We start from the raw sequence: 17,774 nt of genomic DNA on the forward strand, positions 1-17,774 counted from the left end.
TATCACTGGACGCCTCCAGGAGATTCTTGCCTCGTACCACGCCAATCCTGCGTTGCTAAATTGCGCCGAATAAAGCCGAAAGATCGGCCGACGACCTTCTAGAACGGTGGGATCCTGCAGTTGTAAAGAAGAGGCAACATTGGTTGAGGTTCTCTTGGGGCATGCGCAGCACGTATCCAAGCAAGATCCACCGCCATATCCTCCAAACGCTCCTTACAGGAAACTGCTGCGTTATAGGATTTCAATGTTAGTTTTGAAATCGAACCACCTTATGCCTAATATTCTCCTCAAATACTTACTCTCAAAACTCAGAAGTTTGGTGTTTTGAATTTTGATAAGGTGCCAAAATTTGCACTCATATAGAAGGGCATTTTTTATTTTGACCAAGTATAGACTAAATTTCTGGACAGCACGCATCGTGTTAAAAGTTGCTCCAGTAATTCCTAGGAGGGTTGCGAGCTATTTGTGCATGCTACCATTCTTGGTTATGTAAACTCCCAAATAATCAAAGCTGTTCAATTTCTTGATCTTCGGCCTACTGTTTAGAGAGGCGGATAAGCTTCAGAAAATAATTTGAAGCATATAATCTCGGTCTTTTTGCTATAAATATTAAGATCCAGATGAGCAGAGTTTTTGTGCAGTTTGTTAACAATTTCCTGAAGATCATCAACAGACGTTTGTGTGCGTCGCTATAAGTTTTCATATGAATCAGAAACTTTGCTTTTACTCACTATCACAAGAGACCTTAACACAGTACACTAGATTAGTTCTACCTTTAGAATAGAATTTAAAAAATACATTGTTTATGCAATGTGTACAGGGTCGGCAATGACATTGTCTTTACCTGGTCGATCCATCGAGCTACAGCTCTACCTCTGCTTGTCTAGCACAATGCCTATGATTATTAGTTTCAAGGTCTTGAAGTTTTTTTTATGATTGCAGCATATTGGCTATATTGATATTAACAATCATGAGTTTTGTTTTGTTATTGTTATTTTCAAACCAAATTTCCGATTTTTTTTCGCTACCCGATCCAATACATTTCCCATTTCCAGCTCGTCTTTAGCAAGGAGTGTGGTATCATCTACATAAATATCTGAGGTTATTGATTATTGTTTCATCTACATATGACATTTATAGTTAGAATTTCACTGATTCCAAAAAATATTTTCTTTCCTCGTTCTGTTAATATTACCATGGTAAGTTCGTAAAATGTATGGATTCAAAACTTGAAAGAGCAATCACAAACAGATTTGGCATGATGAGTAGTGGGTAATCCTTGTAAGTCAATAATTTATTCATTATTATCAACACACAATCTATTTGATCATTTTAGGATAATTGTTTAAATAGCCGAAAGGGATCTTTAGAGATTGGTAATTTGAGATAACACCCCAATTAGAAACGTCAATTACGTAACATACTTGTATTAGAAGATATTAGATAATCACAGTCAGATATATCTTAGCATTTGTAACATGTAATTTCTGGTAATTATTGTAGAAATGTAAAAGCACAAACATATAATTCTGAAGTTAAATGCATTAACCCTTTTAGCCCCAACGTTCATTCATGTATTCACAATACCATCATGTCCCAGGAGTCAAAATCTGCTATTTTTCAAGTCTTCTAAGAACAACTTCTGTTTTTATGTTCAGAATGTGTAGATTAGTCAATTTGTCACACGACATAGAACTCTTAAGAATACAACTTCCAGTTCTTTGTAGATCTCTTCGCCACTAAAATAGTGTGAGATGAAGATGGATTGGCATGGTTTAGCTCGAAATCTTATGTGTTGATTATGTTTATGAATAAAGCCACTATTTAATTGACCTTGTTTGTCTTTACTACATGATTTTAGGCTCTTTTTGTTCAGTTTCATGTACATTTATATCTTCATATAACTGTTGTTATTTGACAAATGCCGTAGCGCAGTTGATTAAACGGCCAACTGTAAATATAGCGTAATGGATTTGATTCCTGCAAGTTTCAAGATAAAAATTAATCAAAGATTATTTTTAAAGATTCGTTAAATTTAAAGTTAGTCTAAAGAAATTTTTTGAACACGTGAAAATACAACATTAAATTTAAGAAGTATGAATGTATGAATGTTATATTGTTCTTTGTTTTTTCTTTATATATCCTATGGTTTTCTTTTTCATGTACTCATGTATTTAAAATTATATAAATTCCTATAAATAAACAACTAAAACAGTATAAGTCACTCTCCGAGCACAATAATTTGTCTCTTTTTTTTGTGAGTTACAATGATAACGTTTACTAGATGTGTTAAAGTAGATATGCTTAGAATTTTACAAAAACATGTACTTTTTATGAAATTTATTAATAAAAAAAAATAAAAAAAATTCCCGAGTCTAAATAAATTAAACAGCAAAAAGATTTATTTTTTATTTACTACTTATTAATTAATAATTTTTTGAGCTCACCTTGGTTAATCAAATGTAGTTTATTTCCATCGCCAAAACTTATATCGCTTGATGACGGTTTTTGCTTACCTTTGTGGAAAGAATCGGTTTCTTGACCGGTTCCTCCCGTGGAATATCTTGTATGTTAGTGCAAAGATATTATTGGAACTTTAGAGGCAGAGAAAGTAATAATCGGTAATATTCTTCAGAATTTATTTAGTCGGTATTACACCGAAAAGTTTGTTTTTAAGTTTGACAGCTGACTTCCGGCCAGTTTGTTTTCTTCGGATCAAATTCTAGTCATCTTTTCAAATGATATTTGTGCCAAGTATTTAGCATGATTCACTAAAATTAAACTTATTTTATCGAAAAAACAAACATTTTAAGATGCACAAGTTACATGATTTTTTTCAATTCATTATCCGTTTTAAAAAAAAGATAAAGGATACCAAATTATTTCGAAATATTTCCTTTAGTAATCTCAGAATACAAAATAAGTTGATGTCAACACGAATTGATTTAAGTCTAGAAGGGTTCAATTCGACCGAGATGAAGAACATTTTGGAGAAGGGAAAATATAAATAAAAACAGTTACAGAGCTGAAATAAGCTGGTTTAAGTGGCCATTTTACACACTTTGTAACATTTACCATTCTGCCAATGTTTTAACTTCCGTATTTTTTCAACTCTTCTATTTTTTTACTATCGTTATGTGCTAAAGCCAACCAAAAGCAGGTTGAATAAAAAAATCAAAAAGTGAAAAGCAATCTGAGAAGTTTTTATTCATACATTGCATTGTATTGAAATTATTACATTTATTTTTTAAATATTAAAAAAAAAAAAAATGCACTCAAAAATAGAAAATCATAAAATGTAGTATTAGAAAATTCAGTTTACTTCGTAACAATTCAATGTGTGCCCTGTACGCCTTATGTGAACTGAAAATGCTCAGAATAACAATGCTATCAAGAAAACCTACGAAAACATCAAAAAATAAATAAAACAATAAACTACCTCTCGCTTTACAGCAAAAATATCCAATTTTGTTCACAAGAGAAGCCCCTAACATATACATATATAAAATGCTTGCACGTTCACAGGGTAGCTGTAACGAGGCGTATATAGAACAGGGTAGTTAGTGTTAAGGGTAGCAAGACGTTGAAATGCAACTAGAGTGTGCGCACACTAACTTCAAGTGAAATAATTAGCATTTGCAGTTTAAGCTAGAAGTGCACAAGCGTTATGGCATGGTAATACAAAGTTTCACCCAGAAACAATATCGTTGTAATTTTTTTCTAGGCGGATAAATTCCTAAAAAATCATAGAAAATACTAAAAATGTTGCAATTATAAAACTACAACGACGATAAAGCTTCCACTTATGATCCCTTAAATTAGTGTTGGGATTTAATTGATGCATCCCATGCATGGGGTAGTTACAGTTATTATTGAGTATAATATACGTTTTTATCAATTTTAATTTATTAATATAAATGTTCATGGATGCAGAAAGAGGGGTGGATAGTAGAGTTGGTAATACACCACATTTTCTCCCTTTTACGTTTTTTTATTTTATTTTTCCTAATATTTCTTATTTTAGCATTTATTTTTTCCTATCTTCTTCCGTATTCATAATAAATTAATGTGAAATTTGTAATTGGTGTTTTTATTTTAAATTGTTTTCTTATATCTTCTGTTTATTAAAAAGACTGTATGTTTTTCACAATAAATATAATATAATAACTTTATTTCCCTCTCTTCCGTCGTTATTTCAATATGTTAGTCCCAGTTCTTTAAATCTATCATACTTTTGAGATTTTTGAAGTGCATCTTTGGACTTTTTCCAGTATCTCGATGTATTTAGTGAAGAGCGGACTCTATACTTGGTTTTTAACCAATTCGGTAAAACAATATCTACAAATGCTTCGTTTCAGGGAGTGTATTCTGATTTAATTATTGAAAACAATGAATATCTTGTCCATGAACGTTGGCGTGTATTAAAAAATAATAGTTTTTTACCGTCATGTAAATGCACGTTTTATTTTTTTATTAAATTTAGTCTAAGTGACATTTAAACATCATTCTTAAATTTTCTCCGGAATATTTTATGTTTCCGGAACTAGCAACGAGACGCAAGACTGATTATTTTCTATTTTATGCAACAAAAAATAAGAAAATACGTTGCATTTGGTGTACTTATGCAGTACTCTAAGCACTTAAATTAATGAAATCTAAAATAAAGAAGTCATTGAAAAATTTCCAACTAATCCGAATATAAAACCTGCCTGCGTATCAATCTAAAGTTTGGGTAGCTATTAGAGGCACTATAAAGGAAATCGAATCTCAAACGACCCCCATCAGGCTTTAATACCCGCATCCTTCTGATTTACAGAGCCAATTTTCTCAAAGGGGGAGGCTGTTTTCCGGCCATTTTATCTGCAAATCCTATCGCAGACATTTTCAGCTTGATAACACTCGTATCACGGGAAAATTACAGCTAATTAAGGCATTTGAATTCATTGCCACCATTAACGGGAGAGTTATATCTCACGACTGTCTCTATTGTTAATTTGACATGCAACATTGGGCAATAGCTGCAGGTTTGAGTTTTACAGGTATTTTTATACAAAAGTGATGCACGTGTATAGAATTTATTGCAGTTTGATTTTAATAAGTTTATTTATTAAAATATTTATTTATGCATAAATAAAATAGACGCTTAATCAAAATATTTTAATTATTGACATTTTTTTTAAATTTAAGAATAACTTCGCTTGAAGACGGAAATAAAGATATGGTAGAGCAGGGTGCAAACCTAGGACTTTTGATATGCAAGTCCGCGGCTGTACTACAGAACCAGAACCTGATTAATTTATTTTTTTTGTTAATAAGTGCCGGGTTGTTAATCTTCGTGGAATTATATTGAGAAACTACGTTTTTTTCTTTCATTTATTTTTCCCTTTTTGCACCTAATGATCACTATTTTTGCCCTTGATTATTTTTGTAACATGAAGGTAAGATGTGAGTCGTAAGACTGATATACTTACTTTCACGTAATAATTGATCGAGTAAGGCTGCATTTTTAAATTCATTTCAGTGTCCCATGCACTACTGGGCGCAAGAAGGGACGATTGTGATGATAATGTGATGATTTGGCGGCCTCCGTGGTGTAGGAGTCAAGACGCTTGACTCACACGTGAAAGGTTCCGGGTTCGAATCGTGGTGAGAACACAAAAATTAAAATGTGAATTTTTTCAAGCCTGGGGGTTCTGTAATGTGATTCATCACTGAGATTGGGCCTCCTGGTCTGTTGTGGTGCAAAAATAAATAAATAAGCTCATAAAGAACTGTCATTCCTTCGTTTGTTTTAGAGCACAGATTAATTAAGACCATTACCATATCTGCCTTATTGTCACAAGGACTGCAATAAATAATCAAGATAATAAACATTTTATTTTTTTATTTTAACACTTTATATACGAGTAGATACATGTCGGTATTGTCGATAGCCAGATTGTGGTTTGTGGCAAGAGTTGCTTACTAGTGGTCAACTTACGGATCAAAGGCCTTGGTTTCGAACCCCGCTGTACCACAACCCGTGTTTTCTAATAGTGAGTTATTTACACCCCAATGAAAATGTTTACGAAATTAAAATATTCTAAAGTATTTACGAATATAAAAAAAAAAACAAAAAAGTAATTGTTTTCATTCAAATAATGCAATTTCGTCCACTTAACAAAATCAATGAATATTAAAATTAATCATAAAAAATCATTTAACAATTAGGAATAAAAAAACGAGAAATCAATATTTTTAAAATAGAATAAGAGTTTTTTTTTTTTTAAAAACTATTAAATTAAGTCAAAATAAAATAATAATACAGTGCCTGATTAATAGGAATATTATTATTTTTTCATAAACGAACAAAGTTTTCTTATTTAAAGATTCTTCTCATCGTTTCTTTGAATCCCTTAAAATTTGTATGCGTATATTTATGTTTTTATTTTTTTTTAAATGTTATTATTATACTATTTTTTTTTACATCTGAGCATGTTTTTTATTCTTTATTTTAATTTTTAACTTTTAATTACTTTTACAAATTTTCTTCATTTTTTTACTTTAATTTTAAAATTTAAACAACTTTTATTTATGTTTTTTTTCCTTCTCTTTTTTGTACTTTAATTTATTAGTTAAATAAAACCTTACATTTAATTACTTTAAAATATGGATACTTAACTGGTCCATTATAGTTAAATCTAACTGTGTAAAATATAAAACTATCTATCTGTCTGTATGTTTCCTAAATAAAAAAATAAAATAAAATAACACATGTTGACTCGAAGTAAAATAAAATATAAAAACTGAAACTAAAAATAACAAAAAGCAAAGGCATTGAAGACAAAAATAATGGTAGTGAATCAGTATGACAGATAATATTTGAGCTTTATATTTATTTATTTATTAACGGACATTGTCCATGTATACAGTTTATAGGGTTCAAATATTACAATTAAAGAATAGTTCATAAGGGACATCAAGACAAGATCTGGACTATTTATTTATTTATTAAATAAATGTGAAATTTAATCCATTAAATTTTATTTTGAATACCGGCTTACCAATATGTAAAATAAAATTCTACCAACTAACGGCCATTCAGAATAAATAATATTTAAGCGGTCAGAAAAAATAATTTATTTTCATACCAATAAAATAAAGGTTTAAAGTTAATTAAAAATACTTAAATAATCGCAAACGTCTATACGTTGTTCAAATGCAAAAAATATTCCATTACTAAATATTTCACGATTAAGCTTGGGGTAAAAGCAATTTAATATTTTAATTTTCTTTCAGTTTTGTATAGACAATCGGCAAAAGATGTGGCGTGAATATATAATGATCTGCGGCAATAGATCCTTCTTTATCACCAATTAATTTATATTCACGGAATCCTACCGAATTCCTCTCTCGTAATTAAGCATTATTATTTATTATCCTATTATTCATAATTATGGTCGAGTTATCTCTGTCTTTGTGGAAGAGTGGCGAATAATAATAGAGAAAAAACTGAAAGGGCGTATTGACGAAATTAGAAATTCGATGACGCTGTAAAAAAAATTCAGAGAAAGGGCTTTTTTAGTACTTTTAAATAAATTTACTGAAATTGTGTCTCGAACTTTGGTATTTTTCTTTTTTTTTTTAAAATCTGGATTTATCACAATTTTGTAAAAAACGCTTCTTCTTTATTTTCTTTCCTATAATATAAGCAATTCTTAATTATCGTGGACAAAACAAAAGATAGGACAATATTTTAAGTATTTTTTTATGTACAATATATACTAGGGGCGAATGCTCCTTATAATCGATTACTTGCCGCTTACCATATTTTTTTGACATCAAAAGTAATGTTTTATGTTACAGTATTATTAGGAAAAAACACATCACCAAAAATTATTTTACTTTTTTTTCCAAAGATGCACCGGTACGCTAATAAATTATCCAGTTTTATTAATGACATTTTCGACGTTTGACCCAAAACACGTAATAGCTGCGTGGATGGGTCGTTGCTTTCTAATAACGAAGGCGAGGGTTCGAATCCTCAGTGGGTTCCATTTTTTTTTGCAATTATGTTTTTTAAATTGTTTTTTTTAAATCAAATGTTTGTGCTACATTAGAAAATATTTTTACAGAAAAAATATAAAAAGTTTAAAAAATTACATGTATGTATATATACAAACTGAACCAGTACGAGAGTGCAAATGTTAAAAATTACAAGAATAAAAAAGTTTTTTTTAAGTTAACAAAATATGCGCACCCAAAACCGGTTAAAAAAATATTAATTTCAATAAAAAGTGCGGATAACAAAACCTAAGTTTCTGTGTGCCCGGTTATCTATATTTTCAACGTGGTTTTCATACGTCAGTTTTTTTTATCCAAAATCACACCAAGATCACGAACTTTTTCAACTCGTTGTATAGCTTGATTACTTGTAAAATATTGATGCAAAAAAGGTTTGGAGTTACGTCAAAAAGAAATGAGCAAACATTTGGAGACATTTACATTTGTATTTTTTTTCATAGTTATCTGTTAATCGGTAAAGATCGTCTTGGAGATTATGGCAGTCACTAGTATCTTTGATATTCAGATATTTAATTTTTTTATTTTTTATTGTTAGCATACATTCATTATCATCGTCATTTATATGTGACATCAAAATATTTTTTTTATGGTTTCAAAACCAATATTTGTATATTGTTTCCATTAACCAAAGAGCTTGAAGTTTTCGAAAAAGTAAATTTTACCGCTAAACCGGCTGTTATTTCGTATTAAAGAAAGAAAATCAGTCTAATTGATTTTTTAAATTTGCATAAAACCTTACTAAATAAGCATCTAAGGGCGTGAGTTTCACTTTTTTTTGAACCACACGTTAACTACTGTAGTAGCATTTTATTTTTATCAAACAAAGAAAACATAGATAAACTAACTGTATTACAAAATAAAGCCTTTAGAATCATTTTGAAAAAAAACAGATAAACGAGGGTAAAGTCGATGGTAAATGAAATGAAATTATAAACATATAAACAAAGAATATTTTACAATACAATGATATTTGTTCATAAAATTATAAACTCTAATAAAAAAACAGAATTTTGGAAAAAAATTGATCGGAACCAGCATGAACACGATCACAATACTAGAGAAAAGAACAAAATTAGACTTCCATCTAGGAAAAAGGCAAAGTCACAAAATTCAATTTTATTTAAAGCAATTAAAAAGTATTACGAAATGGAAAAAAATATTTATGAAGAAAAAAACATATCAAAATTTAAAATAATGGTCAAGACATATGTGATAAACAATTTATAAATTAAATATATTTTCAATGTTATTATTAGAACACACATAACAATATGTATGATATGTGTGCCCTACTTTAAGATTTAAATAAATAAATAAAATAAATTGGTTACATTGTTTTAATGAGTTGTAATTTTCGTCAATATTAGCCAGGCGCTCAACGGAATCAGTTCCACGAAGTGTAATCCTTTTGCATTTCGGTAGCTTAAAAACGTGTTCAAATTTGTAATGTGATTAAATTATATCTTCACTAGCAAATAAATAATTTTATCAACATAGATAATTAACAAAACATTCAGACAGTTATAAACTTCAAACCTCGGTTCAAGGCCAAAAGTTGAATGGAATATTTTTTTAAATAACTTTTACGTTCAATGTTATCCGAAATGCAACTCTGTAGACCCCCTTTACTTTGATGTCTACAAAAATAAAAAACTTCATACATCATCGGCCCACTTTAATGTTTATGTATTGGAAAATGCGTTCGCTTTGCAACGCGAGTACCAGTTCAGTGCCCTATCCAACAGTGAATGGAAAATGTGATGGTGGTATTACTTTTATATGCATAATAAAAAAGGATTTATGTAGATTATATGCAATAAAAAATAGATATATAAGTAGAAATGTAACAGTACATACGGAGTGTGCAAAATTTCACTTAAGATGATTTATTACTTAGTTGAGCAAATTATATTAATACCAAAATATGCAAGGGTTTACGGTTGACACTCAAGAAGAGTTGTAAACTAAATACTAAATACACGGGCCAGAAACTAAACAAAAAATTGGTCAGAAACCTGAACAAAAAATTTCGTTTCTTATTTTGAAAATTTTAATTGCGTCTATTTATTTTTTTGGGCATGCGCAATAAGTAATACGCATTATGCACAAAATACTGGAGATACGCGCGTGCAAATACTGAATAAAATAAATTGTTAAATATTGGATAAAAAAATGGAAGGATTCTTTCCGATTTTTTCATAGTCCACTATCTTTGCTTAGCTTAACCGTAGCTTTGTTTTAATCACGTCTGAAACAACATCTACTTTATTTTCCTAACCTCTCCTATTTTCCTTTATTTCATTGAATACTAGTTTTGATATTAATTTATTTATGTATTGAAAAAAATCACAAATGCAAAATTACAAACCAATATTTTACTTAAGCATTATGAATAAATCAAACAAGCGAAGCAAGTCGGTATAGCATAATATTTGAGCCTATCTATTGGTTCTATGGGCAATGCCCAATCGAAAAAACCGATATTTTGGCGCAAAAAAAAACACGAAAACATTTTTTACATAACTGATATATATTTTTATTTTTTTTATATGTAAATATGGGCACGCACTCACACGCTGTATTTTTATCGCTTGCAACACCAAGTGTAACGCGCTGACTGGAACTGCATGACATCGCCATGATCGATCACTTTAGATTCTACGTGTCCTTCGTTGACTTCAGTTCATTTTGCGTTTTGCTCTTTCTTAGACTTTTAAATACCCACTTAATATAAATTCATGTCACGGTTAATTCATTCAGTGTTGTTCTCAATTTTATTGCTTTTTATATAATCTTGTATTTTTTATTATCTATTAAAAACTCAGAACAGTGTAAGCGAATCTTTCATTTTATTTTACGCAACCTTAACAACACTACGGTAAGTTAAACAAACTATGTCATTCAAACAAAAGAATTCACTTTATACATATTGCGAAATAAATATAATATAAATGCTAATCTCTATTTTGGTTTTTGTGTTTATTTTTTTTCTCGCGTACGTTTTGTAGCTAAAACTATAAAAAGTAAACACTTTTAATTTTGCTGGTAGGTTGTAAGAAATTGTCATATGGCAATTAGCTTGCCAGTTTATAAATATACATGCAAAATATTTTTTTTGACAAATATTTTTAATATTTGCGCAGAATCAGAGTGGAAAATAGGATCAAAATAATCACAAGTTCCTAAATATACCATTGAAATAAATTATTACATTTAAAAAAAATGTTTTCTGATCCACATAATACTGTTATTACTTGTTCTACTTAGTATCACACAATAATACTAAAATGACGCTCTTATTTTTATATTTTATAAGGGTCGAATGGCTTTTATACTGCCATCGATATTACACAAGGCTTTTGGTTATTCACGAGTCTAGAGGATAGGGTAGCTATGTAATATTACTTAATGTATGTTGGTTATGGTAAGCAAATAAATAATTTATAAACAATATTATGTAAACATAACAAATTGTGATTATCATACCAACGTCTTATGTAAAGGTTATTGTTTGTGAACCGTTATAAATAATGAAAATATATAAAATAAATACGGGCATAATTTATTTAAAGCCACAGATCTTAGTGTAAGTTTCATAAAAAAAAAAATGGTTACTTTATAGTCAAAACGAGTTTCTTAAAAACTTTATTTAAAATTATTAACCACTTATATTTTCCATGCTGATAAATGAATTTATTCGTTTTAATAAAATAATTGCAGTTTTTATTTAGCAACAATATTTTAGGTTTGTCAAAATGTTCGTGCGCAAAGACTAGATTTCACCCCCCCAGGGAGTTATAAACATGAACATATTATTATAATAGAAATTCAGAAGATTTTAGAGAACATTTATGAAGTCAAGGTATTCCGAGGCCTTAAAGCCCGAGTCAACGAATTTTATCTGAGTAAATAAATTATTTCACCCACATGCTATGCAATTTTTGAAAATAATTTTTAATTTTAATTTTAATAGACCAGTTTGTATAAAAGGTTTCAGTTCTTTAATACCACAAAAATCAGCAGATGCTAGGATTGATTTACTTAACAGCGTACAAAAGATCTTAAAATAAGGAAAAATATAAAATGACAGCAAAAATAAAACACTTGTGCATTTTTAAAAAATACATTTAAAAAAGTGACAAATAATATAAATATATTATTATTTAAAGTTGTTATCATTCAAGCTAATAATTAAAACTCCGAGAGCCAGAAAATTTAAGGGTCCTTCAAACTGTTATTGGCAAAATGACGTCTTAACATTTATGACTTGTGTTTTATATATTTTCAACTTTTTTCTCATCCTTAACCTTCTAACAGTGCACTTTTTACCCTTTTCTACCTCATATTTTATGTTTTTCAACCATTTCTATCATTATATTTGTAAAAAACTATAATTGCAGGTATATACTCCTTTTTATAGTGAAAAAAGAAATAACAAAGACGCATAATGTGAAGACTTTCTGTTACAATAAACGAAAAGAAAATAAATAATGTTAACTGACAGCTCATGCAAATTTGGCAGTTATGTTTAAATGAATTTTATTTTTTTTTATACTTTCATTTTGCCATAAGTGTTTTTTTTAAATAATTAATAACTTTAATATTAGCGATTGAGTTAGTGTAAATAAAAACTTCAGTTTTTTATATCTTAATACATATTCCGATTAAATTTATGTCAAACATCGCTTACGCTTATATGGCTCTCAGTACATCGCCTTATTTGAGCCATGCATATAATATAATATGACTAAATAACCGAAAAAAATATTTTTTTAAATTAGCGTGAAAGTGGCGATGTATTATATTGCATTCCTATATATTAAGGTATTAGTGTAAGTACTGTCACTGCGCAATCGAAAAAATATGTACAATACTAAACTTATTTACTAGTATGGTAAATATCCACATTAAAATTACTGATCTCGAGATTCTGAAGCAACGGTTATAAGGGAAATAGTTGCGAAAATAAAAGCTGTAAAGTCGTTTTATTTATCGATTTTAAGAAGAACTTTATAGCACAAAAAAGCATACAACTGGCTTTATTAGTGGTGGGGGCAGCGGGGAGGAATAAATTAAGTAAAATGGCGGGAAAAGTATACAAAGCGGAAGCGCCGGAAACGTCAACGATTGAATAGGAATTATTTCTGAGAAAAGTTTTGATTCGCCCGACAGAGAATTGATGTTAGAAAATCTCATTATTCCGTGTTGAATTCCCGTGTTTACGGATACCAAGCAACTGGGAGTTATTGTGGCGAATATTGCTTTCATACACAGTCATAATTTTTTTTTTCCTGAAATAAAAACAAACAATGCTTTATCATTTCACAGATTTTATTTATTTGCTTTAAAAAATGTGGTCTCTGCGGTTTAGTTCTTTTTATAATTTTGTAGAATGAAGAATTTGTAACGAAATATATAGATATTGAAAGGAGAGTGAGTATCGGGAACAGAATGAGCGGTGCGTAAATGTTTGTGGCCAGAGGCAAAATTAGCAGTTCACAAACCCAGATGGATGGAAGTTAAGTATGGGTTTGGAAAAGCAGGGATGACAGTAGGCTGAATGCTGTCAAAATGCAATATTTGAGGCAAATGTGTGGTAAAACTATGTACTATGGATGCACAATGTCAAGATCTGTACAATATGTAAGGCTTACTGACAAAACTAATAAAAGGACCGCTGCGTTAGTTTCGACATGTGGAGTTAATGGGCATCTCCACCAAAAACGAAAAATGAGTTATTGATGCCAAAATTAACTTTTTGTAAAAACTTACCTACCTCAATAATAGCGTAATTGAAAACTGTTTCTTAATCTTGCAAAAACAAATTTCAATTATACTACTTGACACCGCAAACTTAGCATTCTCACTTGAGTTAGTGAAGCATAATTAAAAATCTCACAATAATTTTTTTAAAGTGTTTCGCAAATATCTCAGTAAAATGTTTACGTAATAACTATATGCTTAAGGGTCAAAACCACCAACGCTCATTATGTGTAAATGATCTAGGTGTCTTCCGTGATAGTAAATTACATTCGACGCCCATGTTGACAGCATCATAAAAAAGTCATCGCGTGCGCTTAGCTTTGTTATGCGTAGCTCTACGTCGTTCACTATGGCAAAGACACTTAAAATCCTTTACTGTACATTAGTGCGAAGCAACTTACAATATGCATCACAAATATGGGATCCTATGTACAATGTGCAGATATCACGCATTGAAAATATTCAAATAAAAATCGTAAAGTTCATGTGTTTCCGGTTGAAACTTGAATTTAAATCCGACCAGTATATTCATATATGTAAAAAAACATCACCTATTGCCTCTGCAAAAACGTCGTGAAATAGCGGAATTGATTTATTTACTAAAATTGCCTCTGGTTTAATCGACTGTCCTGAACTACTATGCAAACTTTCTATCAATGTTTCTTCCAAAGTTTTAAGAAATAACCCTCTTCTTCACATACCTCTTATTTCATCTAATTAAAGGCAAAATTCATATTTATGGCGAACTTTTAATAATTTTTATATATTAAATAAATCATTGAGCATAGATTTATTTGCAAATAATCTTAATGGCGTACGGCGTTTGCTTTCGAAATAATTCGTAGTATTTTTTTTCTTTTCTTTTGAATTTACATTTAGTTACATTTCATTTTATATTCGAGAATCTTTTTTAACTTACTGTGATGCTACTTGTGAAAAACTGTAATTGGCTTATTTGTTTTGTTATATACATACAAGATAATTATAGCTGTTGGTTATCCAAAAAAAAAAAAAAACTTCTTCAATGGAGATTACTAAATTTACTTCTAATTCCCTCACACATGTTATTCTAATATTGAAATCAAACGCTTATTTAGTTTACGCTTTTGGCCATAAATACTAATTTAGTACATTGAATGTTTAAATAATGAAATTTAAAACTTATATAGTACCTAGACTTGTATGTACATAAAAACCTTAAGTCTTTTAAATATTTACAGTCGTTTAAAAATACCTCAACACGGCGAAATAGTTGTCTGATTTTTTTATTATTTGAACAAAAAATAAAATTAAGTAAATTAGAAGACTAAAGTCAGTGCTTAGTATAAATATTTAAAATTGAATTTCACTCTATAAATACATCTGCGTAGTTAAAAAACCACATTGTTTTTCCCTACAGATCTCCGTGGCAGTAGAGCTTCACCCCCCTGGCCTGCCCCGACCCGCCCCTCACCCAGTCAACAATGATGAAGGAGAAGATATTCAGGTTCATGTGACTGCTGAAGCGGGTAGTCTCGTCTGCTTGATCGGTGGAACTGATAATCAGGACAAGTTCGATCCGTGGAACAGGTAAGAAATCAAATTTCGTATATTATTTTATTAATTGATTTGGTTTGATGATTCCAAAACAAATTTTAGCTTACCTACAATTAAAGAAGTTGAATATTTTTTTCATTTACTTTTTTAAAAAATATTTTGTGAAATCCATAGTCATAAACACAATAATACGGTTAAAATAAAAAAGATACTTGATAATTTAATAAAAATTATTTTAAGCTTTTTTAAGATTAACAATAACGAGAGAACCCTTTAAATACCCTGTCATCGCTCTTGTATTTTCTTGCCTCCTCTTTCACAGTAGTAGCCGCTCGATTGTAGAATAATAGAATGTAGATTTCACAAAAGTAAACAGATGGAAGAGTTGAGGGAATGTGGATGTTTCAACATAGGCAGAATAGTGAATATTACACAGTGTGTAAAGTGGCCACTTAAACCAGCCGACGATAGGCCATAAGCTCTGTAAATGCCTAGACTTCCATATTTCCTTCTCAAAAATATTTTCTCTCTGTTGCAACAAATTAAGATCTGAATAACTCCCTAAGGAGGCAATTCAACCTGGCAGAAATTCGGTACTTATTTTTTTATTTATTTATGCTTTATAAAATTACCTAATAACGTCGGTAGGGTTCATAGTCCATTGATCGATGACACACACACGTGCAATGATTTCACCTGAAATATAGATCGACGACCGATGAAGCTAGACATCGTTTTATATTGAATACAATACATTATATTCTGAAAGACTTACAGTATTGCACATAATGACGAGAGCAACGTCCTGCAGTACATTACCATGGAGAAATTAACAACGTAGTAGTTTTTTAAGGAGTAGTTTTACATTTTAGCTATAAGTTACTTTGTAGACGTCGCTTAGTACGCAACTGCCGTTTTAAATTCAATTGTGGCGTGTTTCGTCGTTTTTAAGTGTTAAAATACTGCTGGAATTAAATGGGAATACTGTTGGATCACATTTCATGTGTAAGAAGCGAATTCACTCAAACAATGATTTAAGAATTCGATTATTTTACCGTCTGTCAGGTAGCGAAATAAAACAAGATGGACATTTTGTAAGTATTTCCAGGATAATCGGATGTTTTACCCGGCTTTCTATTACTAAGCCTTAGTATAATACTAAACAGTATTATTTACTTTAATTATTAAATGTTTTTTTTTTACTTTCGCCAAATAAAAGTACCTGTTTTTTTTATAGTCTAGTGAGTACAATATTTTTTGTGGTCAAACATAACATAACACAAAATTAACGTATACTTGTGGTATGATAGTAAATTGTTCGCGATCTAGCAAAATTACGCGGCTACATCACGCATGCGCGCAGGCGAGATGACGCGCAGGGGGGGAGAATTGGGAAACTTTTGAAAACAGTGCGATGTATGCAAACTTGGTTCTACGCGCCTTCTGGTATATTATAATTCTATGATTGCAACGTCATACATATATTATTTTTACATATTACTTCAATAAAGCCATTTTCTAGGATTTTTCTTCTTCCTTGCGGATCGGGTGTATTTATTTAATTCTAAAAGCCCGCTGGGTCGAAAAAATACGCACGTGACGGTGGTGGATCAAAATTAACCCAGTTTTTAATTTCGTAGCAATTTCAATATTATTTTATCAAAAAATCGTATTCTGATTTAACGAAAAGCCGTGTAGTTAAGTTTTGTGTCCGATTCTTCAAAATTTAAATTAATTGTAATTCAAAATATCTGAGCGCATCGAAATTACTTTTTACGTAATCAATAAGTTCCAAAATTACTATTACTAATCGGATCCATCTCCGGTGGGCATATGTTAATTGAAATCGTTTCTCATACGATTACATAATGTATTTTCTTATTTTTATTTTCTTTTTCTAGAGACTTCGGAAACATATCAATTTAGGCTTACCCGTAGAATACATTTGACAAGTGCTCAAACAGCCGATGAATTATTTATACTTTTCCATACACCGATTCCATACACATTTCGCAAAATATAAATAATGTATGGAATAATAGACGAAACACAGACGAAGCTTTCTCGTGTGGCGTAATCACGTCGTATCAACAATACTCAGATGCTCACTCATCATTTCCATCTTCTTTTAGGTCAAGTAATATATTTTATTCATACTAATATTATAAATGCGAAAGTTTGTTTGTTTGTTTGTGTTTCCTTCACGTTTTAACGGGGCAACCGATTGACATTATTTTTGCATAGGGATGGCCAAAGAGGTGAGAAATTAAATGGGATACTTATTTTTCATCCCCAATACATCAACATTGAGCAACATCATTTGAAAATGAGTAGGCGGTAAGGTGAGATGTCAAACAGAATTAATTTAAAATTAATTCCCAATGCTTCTATAATTGACTTGCTTTATCTAT

The 17,774-nt window shown here is 30.2% G+C and overlaps 1 protein-coding gene across 1 annotated transcript in view; it reads left to right on the forward strand.

The window, feature by feature from the left end:
* Positions 1–17,774, forward strand: part of LOC148284035 (uncharacterized) — a 159,744-nt gene that overhangs the window by 113,702 nt on the left and 28,268 nt on the right. The window contains exon 9 of the mRNA XM_088242795.1: positions 15,227–15,396. Coding sequence (XP_088098921.1) covers positions 15,227–15,396 — 170 coding nt within the window. The remainder of the gene's footprint in view (positions 1–15,226; positions 15,397–17,774) is intronic.

The sequence above is a fragment of the Micrasema longulum genome, unplaced genomic scaffold (genome assembly GCF_059751315.1).
Source record: "Micrasema longulum isolate JH-2025_06_02 unplaced genomic scaffold, ASM5975131v1 h1tg000163l, whole genome shotgun sequence".
NCBI lineage: Eukaryota > Metazoa > Arthropoda > Insecta > Trichoptera > Brachycentridae > Micrasema > Micrasema longulum.